A 13,732-nucleotide genomic window follows, 5' to 3' on the forward strand; every position below is an offset into this window, starting at 1 on the left:
CAGGGAGTCAGAGCCAGTTAACAACAAAGCCCAGGCTAAAACCCAGGTCTCCAATTCCTCCCTTAGTACTTTCCTACATAACTGCTCTGTTTACCCGGCCCTATGCCCCACCCCTACACAGACAAAGAATCAAATGGAGGGGCTTACTTTCCCATTTTCTGTCAAAAGCTGGAGCCTCAGGAAGGGGAGGGTGGAGATCAAGCTGCTTAAGTCCCTGTCATTCACCTCAGAGCCCTAATTTTCCATAATTACTCCACAGATAGGAACAAGAAAAGCTTAGGGAGGCAAACAAAAAGGGGGAAGGAGGAAAATCCCACCTCCAGACACCTAGGAGGAAAATCCCTGCCCCAGGGTCCACTCATCTCCCTAAATGTGTCAAGTCTGTCCTATAGAATCTAAGGATCTGGTTCCCTTCCCCCTTCATCCCTTTATGCTCCCTGAGCCCTGTCTCAGGGGCCGGGTGCCCATGCTCTGTGCCAGGCAGTGCCAGCTGGCAGCTCCAATCAGGAAATGAGGTGGCACTAATGCTGGGGGGGGAGGGGATCTGGTGGGTGTCTGGACCCCTGTGGGGAATGGTAGTCTGGGATCAAGGAGAACTGGAAGGTTTGGATAGTAGGAACCTTCAGGGGAATATAGGTTCAAGAAGAGTAGAAACCAAGTTTCTGGGAATATAGGATTTCCATGACCCAGAAGCGACTAAACAGTGTTGATCTGGGGGACTCAAGTGAGTGGAGTGGATCTAAGGCCCTAGCAATCCCACCATTCACTTTTCCACACATACCAACCCCCTTAAGCTGCCCCCAGCTAATCCAACCTGGCTCCTTTAAGAGCTGCCTGGGAACTGGGGCACCAGAGGGGGCTGGCACCAGAGGACCTCCCCCTACCATGCCCTCCCTGTCCCGCCCCCTGCCTGATACAGACACTTCTGAGAGCCTGGACGCTTGGGTTGGGGTCTCTACTGCTGGGCAAGGGGTAAGATCTGGGCTTGGGGGAAGAGACCCTAAGTCTCTGGAGCTGGGGGCTGGGACATGTGCATGCCTGGATTTCTTCTTCTCTAACCCTAATTCAAGTTCCTGGAGTCCCTAGTTGGATTCCCAGTATTTCTGAATTCTTCGGAGAATACAGTTCCAGGACTGGAAGTTTTCGGATACTTGGGTACAAGATGGATAATTCACTGAGATCCTGAAAGACAGACACAAGGAGGTTGGGTGCTTGGATCCCCATCTTTACTGTTTTTCTCCACTCTTCATTTTATGACCCCCACCCCCTGCCAGATCTCTATTTCCTGGGTTCCCTCAAGTCTCAGCTCTAATCCCCAGGCATGCTAGCTTCCCCAAGATGAGGAAACTTAGACTGAGGAATAGAAGCAAACTAATAGCGATGAAATTGGTCTATCGGGAAAGTTGGAGTTTAGATGAAAGAAAAGGCTTCTCTCCCATGGGCCCAGGAAAGAAAGGATCCAAGTGCCCAGCTTACCCCAACCAATTCCTCCCTTGTGTCTCTACCCAAGGTCAAAGTCCTCACTCCCTTCTCATCATAATTTAGCTTCTTTCTTGAGTAGCAAGAACTGGGTCATAAGAAATCAACTGGGTAAACTGGAGTCAATCAATCTATTAACAAGTATCTACTGTTGCCAGACACTGTACTAGGGATACAAGCACAATAAATGAAGCAATTTCTACTAGTGAGTACCTTGAACTCTATTAGGGAAGATAACAAAGATAAAAATACATGAAGCATCAATCCAAATCCATAAAATAGTTAAATACAAGATTGTTCGGGAAGTGACTCAGATCTTGGGAAGATCAAAAAAGACTTCATATAGGAGATGGTACCTGAGCTTCATTTTAAGGGAATTCCAAAACCAAAGTCAGGAGGGAGTATGGCCAGGGTGGAGAGGATGGCCAGGGCAAAGGCAGAGGGGATGGCCAGGGCAAAGGTACAGAGATGGGAATTAAAGTGGCTGAGTGAGGAGTGGAGAGAAGGCCAGTTTAACTGAATCGCAGGCTATAGGAAAGGAAATCATGTTCAATAAGGCTGGAGAGAGGATCACAGATGTAGAGCTAGAAGGGAGTTCAAGATCCATTGAACTCAATCTCCTTATTTAAATGATGAGAAAATGAAGACAGCTTATTACTGTCAGTCTGAGGAAGAATTTCTCAGGGGGAAATCTGTTCTTCATTCTAATACCTTCCTTCTAAATCCAGTACCTATTTCTTCCAGTCATCATCTCCTTTTTATATTTCCCAGTCCTAAGTCCCAAAAAATAGGGCAGAACTGGGAGCATCCTTAGTCCCTCACCCAAACAAGAGCTCCACCCACAGCTTCTTATAATGTAGAATAAGGCAAGCTGGACAGGAAGTGGTGGAGAGAGAATGGGGGTCTAACTAATCTTCCCCTTTCTACCTTGCTCAGCAGGAAATTACTCATCTCCTAACTTTACCCCAGACTGCTTGCCACTTGAAAGGGGAACTGGGCATATTTCATGTAATCTTTGAAACTCCCTTCAAATCTGATCACACACACACACTGCACCCTTTTTCTTTTATTTCTTCCTGGAAATGCAGTGATTCTGAGAAAAAGCCCCAGCACCTCAAAGTCTCAAATACTTTGGACTCAACATTTTCTACAATGCTTTTTCTTTTTTCTTTTCTTTTTTTTTGGGGGGGGAGAGGGGAGGAAGGGGGCAACAGGATTAAATGATTTGTCTAAGATCACACAGCCAGTAAATGAGTGAGGCTGATTTTGAACTCAGTTCCTCCTGACTGTCAGGGCCAGTGCTCTATCCACTGGACCACCTAGCAACCCCTCTTCAACATTTTGTAGTGTTTTTACAAAGTACTTTTCCTCATACTTATTCTTGAGGTAAGTAGAACAGGCATAATTATCCCCATTCTGTGAATGAAGAAACAGCCTCAAAAAGATTAAGTGTGATAGTGGAAAGAGCATGGACTCTGGAATCTGAGGTGCTGAGTTCAAATCCTGATTCTGATGCTTAATACCTTTGTGACCCTGGACAAGTCAGTCCAAATCTGTAAAATGAGATGGTTGGACCCTGTGTCCAGTCTCCAGGGTCACTTCCAGTTCTAGTTTTATGATATGAAAATTTGCTTGTAGTCACACAGCTAGGAAATGTCAGAGCTTAGGATTCAAACCCAGGCTCGGCTCCCTGAATATAAGATTAGTGCGGTTTTCACTTTACCAAGTTCCAATATAATGGATCCTTAAAAAGAGAGAGAGAGATAGAGAGAGAGAGAGAGAGAGAGAGAGAGAGAGAGAGAGAGAGAAGAAAAGAAAAGAAACCTGGGAATTGGACTGGGATGAGGAAGTCGTAGGATAAAATAAACCTTGATTCCTAGGTCCTCTAACCTGATCCTGTCAATGCAGGGGGCCAACCTTTGTCTCTAAACCCATTGGCTCTTCCTCTTTCCCACCTGGCTAGATTAAGTTCTTTAAAGAAGAGAGTCCAACCCAAACATTGGGAATTACTTTCTGATATCTTCCTTCTGTCCTTATTTCAGTGCCATTCTGACTCCTTTCTTATTTGGGCATTGTTAGTGTGTGATCTAAAGATCTGAGGGTTGATGTGCTAAGGTCCCCTTTACCATCAAAAGCAGGTAAAAGAGGAAAAAAAAAAAAACTTCTTTGATTTTTAGACCAGAATGCTACTGCACACCACCTCATTTGCCTACTGATATACATATTTATTTGTATAGGCTATTACCATCCTTATTACCATACTAGTCTGGAACCCAGGTGTCCCATGTCTCAAACAGTCCCTTTGGGCATGGAGGGTTTGTAGGAGTGGGAGTAGTGAACTGAAAGGTCTGCATAAGAAGTATTGGCCACAGTTAGATTTGCTTGCCACATCTGGAGCACATCTGCACCTTGATCTGTGGAGAGGTGAGGGGGATGGTAGAGAATTAGATGCCTGGGGGATGCTCATACAATTTTCCCCCACATCTGGTTTTCTGCTGCAGAAGGTGGGGAGGTTTGGAGGAGAGTGATGGGGGAGATTATGGCCCCACCCCCCAAAGGAGATGCGGTTGCCATGGTGACATGAGGACCAGAGGGGCGGAGATGAGGATGCTGTGAGGGGCGGGGGTGTGGCAAGAACTGAGACAGAGGGAGATGGGAACATCCCGATTGCAAGGGGGAGGGAGGCTCGGAATTCCCAAGCTCCAGGTAAGTGCCATGGCGGGAGAGTAAGGAGACAGACAGTATGCTGAGAAGGTGGGGGCCATGTTATTGTCTGTTGCTGCTTCCTGTCTGAGGAAGAGATAGACTGAGAGGCAGGGGCAAAGCTATTGTGTGAAGACCCCAGCTTCCTCAGTGACATTGAATGTAAAGGATTGGGGAGTGGGGGAAAGGGGATAAGGTTGGAGAAATCATTCGGAAGAGAGGGGTTGGGGTTAGGAGACATTGAAAGGGAGGGAAAGAAGATGAAAAACACTGTGGAAGAAGGGAGGGGCTGAGAACATTAGGAAAGGGGATAGGGACTGGGGACATCTGGAGAGGAGGTCTAGCGGCTATGAAAATATCTAGGAATGAGAAGGGAATGTGAGGTTATTTAAACCACAAAGAAATCAAAGCTGGGAAAAGAGACGCATCCAACAGAAAAGGAGATCCTTTGGGACTTCCTGGATTCCCCTAGAGTGGAGGGCACCCCTTTCCCAGGTCAGATGGAAGGGGACCTAAGGGGGGGACCAATGGAACAAGAACCAGTATGGATTTTTCCATTTTCCCTATCAGCTCATTCATTGCTTTCTCTTTCTTGGAAAAGAAGATATGCTCCCACTGAGCTTATAGTAGAGTTCAGGAAGTTATCCATACCAAGATTTAGGTTTCAGAGGGAGCATGTGGGTTGTGGTGATTAACATAGGGAAACTAAGGATACCTGGGTCTTCACTCCCATCTCTACTCCCATTTTAGTCTCTATTGGAAGGCCATAAAGTGCAGACAGGAAGGGGTTAATATTTGATGTGGTCTGGGAGCTAAGGAGGAGGAGCTAAACTGTTCTAAGGCTTTCTATTTTAGAGTTTCCCAGAGCCTTTGGAGAGGTCTTTATGGTCAGTCCCCTGCTTCTGGGGTATGTTGTTGCTTCAATTTTATTCTGAAAATTCAATCTCTGCTTTCTAAGTGAGAAGGAGGAACTCCAAATCAGCTCCTCCCTTTTCCATTCACACTCTGGAAGATTTGGGGAGGGACTAGATTGTGAAAGATAGGTAAAGGGGAGGGGAAAAGGTGTTTTCCATTAGGGAAAGGGCAACTCATTTTAAAATCTTTGGGAGGGCGGTGATAATGACCTAACTCTTCTGAGGTTTCTGTTCCCCCTAAAGCAAGACAGAGGAAGAAGACATGATCTCTAGTTTCAGAAGACATGATGATCTCTAGTTTCAGAAGGCATGGGAATTTCCCTCACTGCACCCCCCTCCCACGTATCCCCAGGGTGAACCTCTAACTGGGGTTACCAGGAAAATGCACTTATCTGTGTGGGGGGGAGTTAGAAAGGGATGAAGGACCAAACCTGAGTCCTGGGGGTAATGGGGATTAAGATGCTTTATGTGAGAGGTGAGAGAAATTAGAGGTAACTTCTTAGCTTTCACCCTCCTCAATAGTGCTTCCTTCCCTCCTTTTTCCACTGGATTGGACCAGAGGAACCAAAATGACAGAATTGTATAATTGGAAGAGACCTTAAAGATCCTCTATTGCAACTTTAGCAGGAATCCCCAGACAGACACACACATACTATTCCTCTTGAGTGGCAAAGCAATCTTTGCTTGAAGACCTCTGGGAGTAAAAGTTTGTATTTAAGGGGGAAAGAGGAGCCACTACTTCCCACTTCACTTTTGGAAGGCTCTAATTGTGGGAGGGTTTTTCCTTATATCAAAGCTAAATCTCTCTTTCTGCAATTGCCCCTTATTGTTCCTAATCCTATCCTTTGAAACCAAACAGAGCAAGTGTTAATCTCTCTTCCACCGTTAGCCCTTCCAATATTTGAAGACAATTATCATACTCCTTACAGTTTAAACATCTATAGTTCATTCAACTGATCTTCATATGTCATTGTCTCCAGGATCCTTAGCATTCTGGGTACTGAGGAACCCATCTGAGGGGATCTGGGTTCTGCTGAGGGTGGAGTGGAACCTTCAACTCCACTTGTCCTCTCCCTTTCTCATCAGAACTCCTCCTAACTGACCCAGATGCATGAGTATCTCTTCAGATAGTGTTAGGGGAGAAGGGCAGGCACAAAAATCAGAATTGGGATGGATGAAAGCTGGGATGGGATGGGTATTGGAAGTTACCCAGTTTGCTTCAGTCCCAAGGATCAAAGGAGATAAAATGAGCCAGATATCTGGAAGTAAAGAGTAGGAGAGAGCATTTATACAGTGCTTTGCAAACTTAAAACACTCTATAAATGGCAACTATTATTATTACTACTACTCTGGGCAATAATTGCTGGGAAGAATGACCACGTGGGGCCCTGACACAGCCCCTCAGATGTATAGGAGGTCACAGAGGTGAGTTTAGATTCGGGGACTCCAAAAACAAGAGCATAAAACAGGGAGAGGAAATTGGCTTCCGATGTAGTTTCTTCCTGAGCTAGGATGGATTGATTTTATCCAATCTATGGAGGACACAGAACAAGAGGGGCTGATGCTACAGGAAAAAAAAAAAAAAAAAAAAAAAGAAAGAAAATAAAACCAAGCTACTAAACAAACAAGAATAGAGGTCAATGAGATACCTTCTCTTTAAGGATGATTCTCCTTTTGGGAGGAAGATTTAGCTGACACCTGTTAAGAGGTTTTTCAGGTACTAATCCACTTCTTTTACAAATGAGAAGACAGGCCTTGACAGGGAAAATGACTAATTTTCTCAAGATTCCCCAGTAGTAGCAGAACTGAGACTGGAATTGGTCTCTCTTTCTCTCTCAAATCTCTTCCCACTCCAATACAGCCTCCACACAGTTACCAAAGGAACTTTCCTTAAGTATTTCTTAAGTACCTACTATTCCCTAGGCACTGAACTAAACTCTGAGGATAAAAAGAAAAGAAAATGACAATCCCTGCCAATAAGGAGTTTACAATCCAAGGAGAAAGACAACATGCAAATAACTATGTACAAACAAGTTATATAATAGATAAACTGGAATTTATCAGCAGTGGGAAGCCACTAAAATGGCATTGGGGAAGACTTTCTGTGGTGAGTGGGATTTTAGCTAGAACTTGAAGGAAGCCAGGGAAGCAGGAGGCAGGAGGGGGAGCATTCCAAATATGGGGGAAAGCCAGTAAAAATGCCTAGAGTGGACAGATGGCATGATTTGCTTCAGGAATATGATCATGTATCACATTACATTACTCAATAAACTCCAGGGGCTTCCTATAACCTCTAAGAATAATAGAAAATATAATAAACTTCTCTGTTTGGCTTTTAAAATCAAAATAAGATCAGTATTATCAAAAGAGAAAATATATTTGAAGCATTTAGCACAAAAGCCTGGCACCCAGTAGGTACTTAACAAATACTTGTCCCTCCCTTCCTCCCTCCCCTTTATATCCTGTCTTTCTAACCTCTGTCTCTCTGGTTCTCTGGTTCTCTCTCTCCATACATACATATATACATATAGAATATATGACATAATATAAACATTATATGTGCTCACACCTACAGTATATACATGCATACGGATGTGTATATGTCTATGTATGCATACACATAAAATCTTCTATTCCTGAATTCTATGGTCTACTCACACTGGCCTTTTCTCTGTACCTCCCACATAGCACTTCATCTCCTATCTCCACTTTGTATTAGTCATGCCCTAAGCCTGGAATGCACTTCTGACTTAACCTTAGAATCCCTTACTTCCTTCAAGACCCAGAACAAGCACCCAGTCTTTCCTGATCCCTCAGCTGTTAGTGTTCTCCCTCTTAAACTACGTTGTATCTAACAACTTTGTACTTATTTATGCCATATAATTTTGCATGCTATATACTTTTTTTTGCTATTTATATGTAGTTTAATATATATATATATATATATATATATATATATATATATATATATAGTATATATAAAAATATATAACATATATTTAGGCTACATATCTATACTAATACATTGATTTTTGCAATTTGTCTTCCCTAATAAAATAAGCTCCTAGAGATCAGGGATCATTTTTTTTTGTCTTCGTTTGGGCCAAAGTCTAGAATAGTACTTGGCACATAATAGGCACTTAATAATAACTTCTTACTGATTGATAGGTTGATTGATGGAATACAAATCTTCTGACTCCCCCTCCAGGGCTCCTTCTACCACAGCACCATGGCTTTGGGGGCACAGAGGCAGAAGGAGGGCTATAATAAGACTTGACCCCCATACCTCCCATTCCTAGGAAGTTACAACCAGGACCCAGGAATTTTGTCCCTTAGCTCTGGGAATGAGGTGGGTCATGGGATCTCTAAGCACCCTTAACTGGCAATCCTGACATCATCTCTTTGCGGGGGTGGTAGAGGCTGGAGCTGACCTGGCCTGAGTGAATAGGAAGCTTGATTTATGGGCTACCAGGCCCCTGATCGAGGGATGCCTTGTTAACTTGGCTTTTATGAGTTTTTCCTTGGAGCCAGGAGTGAGGAGAAGAGAGAAGAGGATCCAGGGAACTGGAACCTCAAGAAAAATTTAATGAGGATGGTGGGTGGGATAGTATCCTGTCACAGACTTAGAGTTAGTTCATGGAACAGGGAATGAGGAGGAGACATTTTGATTGAGGGTGCCAAATGAGAGGGACTGACGCTGCAGCATGACAGACTGAGGTAGATATCAGGAAGGAACTACTATATCAAGCCTTACACATCATTTTCTGTATTCATATTATTATTTTTTTTTAAAGATCAGGACTGGGATTTATGCAGGCAGGATGGAAATCAGAACTCAGGAGGGACTTCCTGGAGTGGAGAAGTGGGGAAGACTCCAGATTGGGGTTAGATGAATTAGAGGCAATCAGAGGCTGTGTTGTTTTTCCTTCCTGAGAGATCTTGCGTAAGAGGAGATCAGGGGAGGCAGGGAAGGAGAGTAACTGCATGTTATAAAAGCAGGAGGATGGCTGATATGACCCTAGAGGGCTGTTTTTTGTTTTTGTTTTTTACCTTTTGAAGTTTGACTGGCTTTCTGAATGGCTGAAGGGGTGGGGCCCTTGGAGAGAAGGGAGAGTTTACTTCTCTCTCTCTCCTCCCAATCCCCCAACTTCCGGGTACGGATTGGGATCTGTAACAACTTGAGAGGCGGAAATTCTGGTTTGTTTGACTCACCCGCTCCACAACTCCCGACTTTGAAATTGGCATTTTCCTGGGCACCATGGGCACCCGGATTACTGCCCTTTTGGTTCGGCCAGATTGAGCCTACCCCTCCACTGCCCCACTGGGGCATTGAACCCCCCCAATCCTCCCCTTTTCCTCGTGTCTCCACCTGTTCTTGGATAGCCTTCCCGGCTGGGAGCCAGACCTTCTGGGTTCTTGTTGGGGGGCAGCTCAACATTTCATCTCAAGGGTATGTGAGAGTGGGAAGTACTGGGGGGGGTGGAGGGATGGGAAGGACTTAAGTGGGGAAAGGGAGGAGGGAGAAGTTAGTAAGGTAAACGATAGTATGAAGACAGGGAAATATAGGGGAGCATAGAAATAACAAGACAGAGAGACATTGAGAAAGGAGATACAGGGAGATGGGGTGACTTAGGGAGGGAAATAGAGAATAAGGAGAAAGAGCAGAGCAAAGACAGACACAGAGAAATAGCAGGCACCTCCTTGGTAGTTATGGCCCATATTCAGTTAAATGGACTAACCTATATGCTGGACCCATATCCTGTTTCCTGATGTTGGAGTGGGGGGAAGTGAGGCCAAAAAGACTTATTGATTTGCATTTAACTTGGAATTAATGTCAGAGAACTGCCTAAGCTCCACCACATAGGGAATTTCAATTAATTTGATTTAACTTGCAAGGAGGCGGGGAAAATTGGGGGTGGGGGTGGGGAACTGAGGAGGTTAGAATCCAAATTAGATCTGGTAAAGACAGAGTTATGCCCAAAGGTCATGTGTGGGTTGGGGGCCGGGCGGAGGGGGGGGGGAAAGGGGGGACTAATAGAGAGAGAAGATTAGAAAAAAGATGGAGGAGATGGGAAACTGAGTTATCTATGGACTGAATGGATGTGTGGCTCAGTGTCTGGCTTTAGAAGTCCCTGAGAGAGGGGGGGAAGGGAGAGGAGGGAAAATGAAGAGGGAAGGTGTCTTTATCCCAGAGATTCTTTTTTTTTTTTTTTTAAATGCAATTGGGGTTAAGTGACTAGCCCAGGGTCACACAATTAGTGTTAAGTGTCTAAGGACACATTTCAACTCAGGTCCTCCTGACTTCAGGGCCCAAGCAGTCCCTGAGATTCTGAAAAAGGATCCTGGAGAGACTGGGCAGTGTTAGTGCACCCCTCTACAGAGAGGAATGAGAGAGGATATCCCTTTAGCAGGAGGGATGGAATTAGACTTTTGCAGGAATAAGACTTGAATGTGGAAGTGGAGAAGCATCAAGGTGGCAGAGGAGACCTAGAGAAGATGGGAGCAAAGTTGGAGAACACTCAAATTTTAGTTAGAGGGTCTATTCCTCTATAATTTCTATAGTTTCCTCACCCTCAAATCTTTCCATATCATTCTCCTACCCCCCCCCCCCAATTTACCATTCACTTACTTCCTCCCTGAGTTGTGCCTCTTTGGGTTGGGGGAGGGAAGGTGTCGGGTGAAGGGGAGGGGGTGGGTAGAAAGGATGTGGGGAGGATTACTCAACTAGAATAAGTTTTCCTCTGTGTTTCTACAGAGCCTCCAAGTGACACTGGGAGCCACCATGGTTCATTTAGCCTCGAAGCCGAATTCCCAAATGCATGTCCTTCTCCTGTTTCCCTCCATGCTGCTGCTGCTGCTCCCTGGAGGTTTGGGACAGAGTCCTATGCCCAGGATCAAATATACTACAGGTGAGAAGGTCCTTAAGGTCTGCGCAGAGAGAGACGAAGAAGTAGAGGAAGAAAAAGTATGATTGGGTTAAAGATGGAAATGGGAGGGAGAACAAAGAAGAAGGCAGATAGGGAGAAAGATGCAGAAAAGTGAAAATGGGCAGCAACAGAGAAATGGAGGGCAGCAGCTAAGAAGAGGCCAGAGAGGGAGAGGGATGTGAAAAGAGATTCCAAGGAGAGAAAGTAGGAAGGTGGACAGATCAGAATAAGGAGAAAAAAATGGGAAAGCAGCAGAATGGAGCCAGAGAGATGTGGGGAAAAGACACAGAAAGATGGGAGAGACAAAGAAATGGGTGAGGACAGAGACATAAGGGTCAGAAAGAACTGGGGGAGATGGAGATGGAAGTCAGAGGAGTCAGAGAAAGAGAGGAAGGGTGATGGAAGAGAGAATGAGATGGAAGGAAAAGTGCTAGCAAAGATCCATCAGTCAATCAACAAACAATATTCAAAGTTCCAGGCAATAGGCTAAGTACCAGAGATACTAAGATAAAAGTAAAGTCCCTGTCCTCAAGGGACTTGCAATCTATATAGACAATATGTATATATAAACACACATACACACACACACACACATACACACATCTAATAAGAAGGCCAGTTTACCTGAACTGCCAATGTTCATGGAGGGGGAGAACTATATGAGACTGGAAAGGTATCATGGGGCCAGGTCTTATAGAGCCTTAAGTGCCACATAGAGGTATTTGGACTTTATTCTAGGGGTTATAAGAAGCTACTGGAGTTTTTGAATGGGGGAGTGGTATGGTTAAATCTGTACTTTAGGAAAATCACTTTGACAGCTATGAGGAGTATGTACCAGAGTATGAAAAGGCCTGAGGCAGGGAGATCAATTTTACAATAGTCCAGGCAGGAAGTAATGAGGATGTGGACTAGGGTGGGAACTCTTAGAAGTGTGTGATAGAGAGAAGGGAAAAAAACATGTGCAAAGTTGTGAAGATAGAAATAAAATTTGGCTACTGTGAGGTGACAAAAATAGAAGCAAAAAAGATGAAAAAAAGATAGTAGAGGAACAGGAAAAAAAATGGGTTGAGAAAGAGATCAGATTGATAAATGCTACAAGTGATAGTGATAAGAAAGAAAGAAAAAAGATGCAAACATTTGTTAAGCACCTACTATGTGTCAGGCATTCTGCTAAATGCTAGCGATATCAAAAGAAGTAAAAGATAGTTCTTGCCCCCAAGGAGCTTACAATCTAAAGAGAAAAACAAGAAGGAAAAAAAAAGTACAAACAAGCTATACACAGGGTAAAGGGGAAATAATTAAAAGAGAGAAAACACAAGAAGTAAGATCCTATAATAACCTATAAAAGATGAGATTTTAATTGGAACTTAAAGGAAGTCAGGAGATCTAGATGAGAGAGCAATTCAGGAATGGAGGCTAGGCCGTGAGAATGCCCTGATTTGGGAGATGGAGTATCTTGATTAAAGAACAACCAGGAGGCTAGTATGTAGCAGAGAATAAGATTTAAGAAGAGAATAAGATTTAAGAAGACTGGAGAGGTGAGAGGGGGCTAGATTATGAAGGGCTTTGGTTTTATATTTGATCCTGGAGATGATAAGTGATGGAAGTGATGTGGTTGAACCTTCATTTTAGGAAGATTAAATAGACAGCTGTGTACAAAATGGACTGAAATGAGGAGAGCCTTGTGACAGGGAAGCCACTCAGCCGGCTGTTCCAAAAGTCCAGGTGTGAGGAGATGAGAGTCTGCACCTGGCTGATGGCAGTGAGAGGAGGAGAGTAGGGGACACATTGGAGAGATGTTACAAAGTTAAAACTGGCAGACTTTGGCAAGAGATTGGATGAGGAGGGTGAGAGAGAATGAGGAGGTGAAGATGACATCTAGGATGTAAGCCTGGGGGACTGAGAAGATGGTGTTGCCCTCTTTTGTACCAGAAAAAGTAAGAGATGGGGAGGGTTTGTTGTTCAGTCATTTCAATCTGACTTTTCACAAGCCCGTTTGGAGGTTTTCCTGACAGAGACAATGGAGTGGTTGTGTCATTTCCTTCTCCAGCTCATTTTACAGGTGAGGAAACTGAGACAAAGAGGATAAAGTGACTTACTAGTAAGTCCTGATCTGAACTCAGGCTCAGCACTCTATCCCCCGTGACACCTGCTGCTATTACCCAGGGAAGGTTTGAGGGGGTGGGGAGAGAATAACAAATTCTGTTTTGGACGTGTTGAGTGTAAGTTGTCTACTAGACTTCCAGTCTGAGATGACTGAGAAGCAGCTGGAAATGTGAGAGTGAAGATCAAGAGAGAGGTTAGGGCAGGACAAGTAGAGATAAGTATGAGAACTGTCCACAAGGAGATGGTGATTAAATTCACAAGAGCCAATGAGATCCCTAAGGAAAGTAATAAAAAAAAAAGGAGAGAAGAGGTCTCAGAACTGAACCCTGAGGGCCATCTGTAGTTAGAGGATGTGGTCTGGAGGAGGATTCATAAAAAGAAACTAAGAAAGTGGTCAGACAGGTAGGAGGAAAACTGGAGCCCCCAAAACATAGAGATAGTCAAGGAAGAGAGAGAGATTAACATAGTCAAAACTTGGAAAGACATTGAAGAGGAGGACTGAGAAATTGGCAATTAAGAGATCACTGGTGGATAAGTCGACAGCAGATCCTACCTCTCCCATGACACATATTCAAATTTAAGGCTATGAAGCAGCATTAATAC

At 44.2% G+C, this 13,732-nt stretch overlaps 1 protein-coding gene across 4 annotated transcripts in view; it reads left to right on the plus strand.

The window, feature by feature from the left end:
- The first annotated feature begins 870 nt into the window (after positions 1-870).
- The window catches only part of SEMA4A (semaphorin 4A), a 29,829-nt gene continuing 16,967 nt past the window's right edge, over positions 871-13,732 (plus strand). Inside the window, exons 1-2 of one of the 4 annotated variants that reach the window (XM_031966752.1) lie at positions 871-972; positions 10,852-11,005. In XM_031966752.1, coding sequence (XP_031822612.1) covers positions 886-972; positions 10,852-11,005 — 241 coding nt within the window. In that variant the 5' untranslated portion in view covers positions 871-885. Of the gene's footprint in view, positions 973-3,788; positions 3,904-4,116; positions 4,186-8,893; positions 9,547-10,851; positions 11,006-13,732 lie in introns of those variants that run through there. The other 3 variants (XM_031966754.1, XM_031966753.1, XM_012548205.3) reach the window with 3 other exon arrangements.

Source organism: Sarcophilus harrisii, chromosome 4, assembly GCF_902635505.1.
Source record: "Sarcophilus harrisii chromosome 4, mSarHar1.11, whole genome shotgun sequence".
In the NCBI taxonomy this organism is placed as follows: Eukaryota; Metazoa; Chordata; class Mammalia; order Dasyuromorphia; family Dasyuridae; genus Sarcophilus; species Sarcophilus harrisii.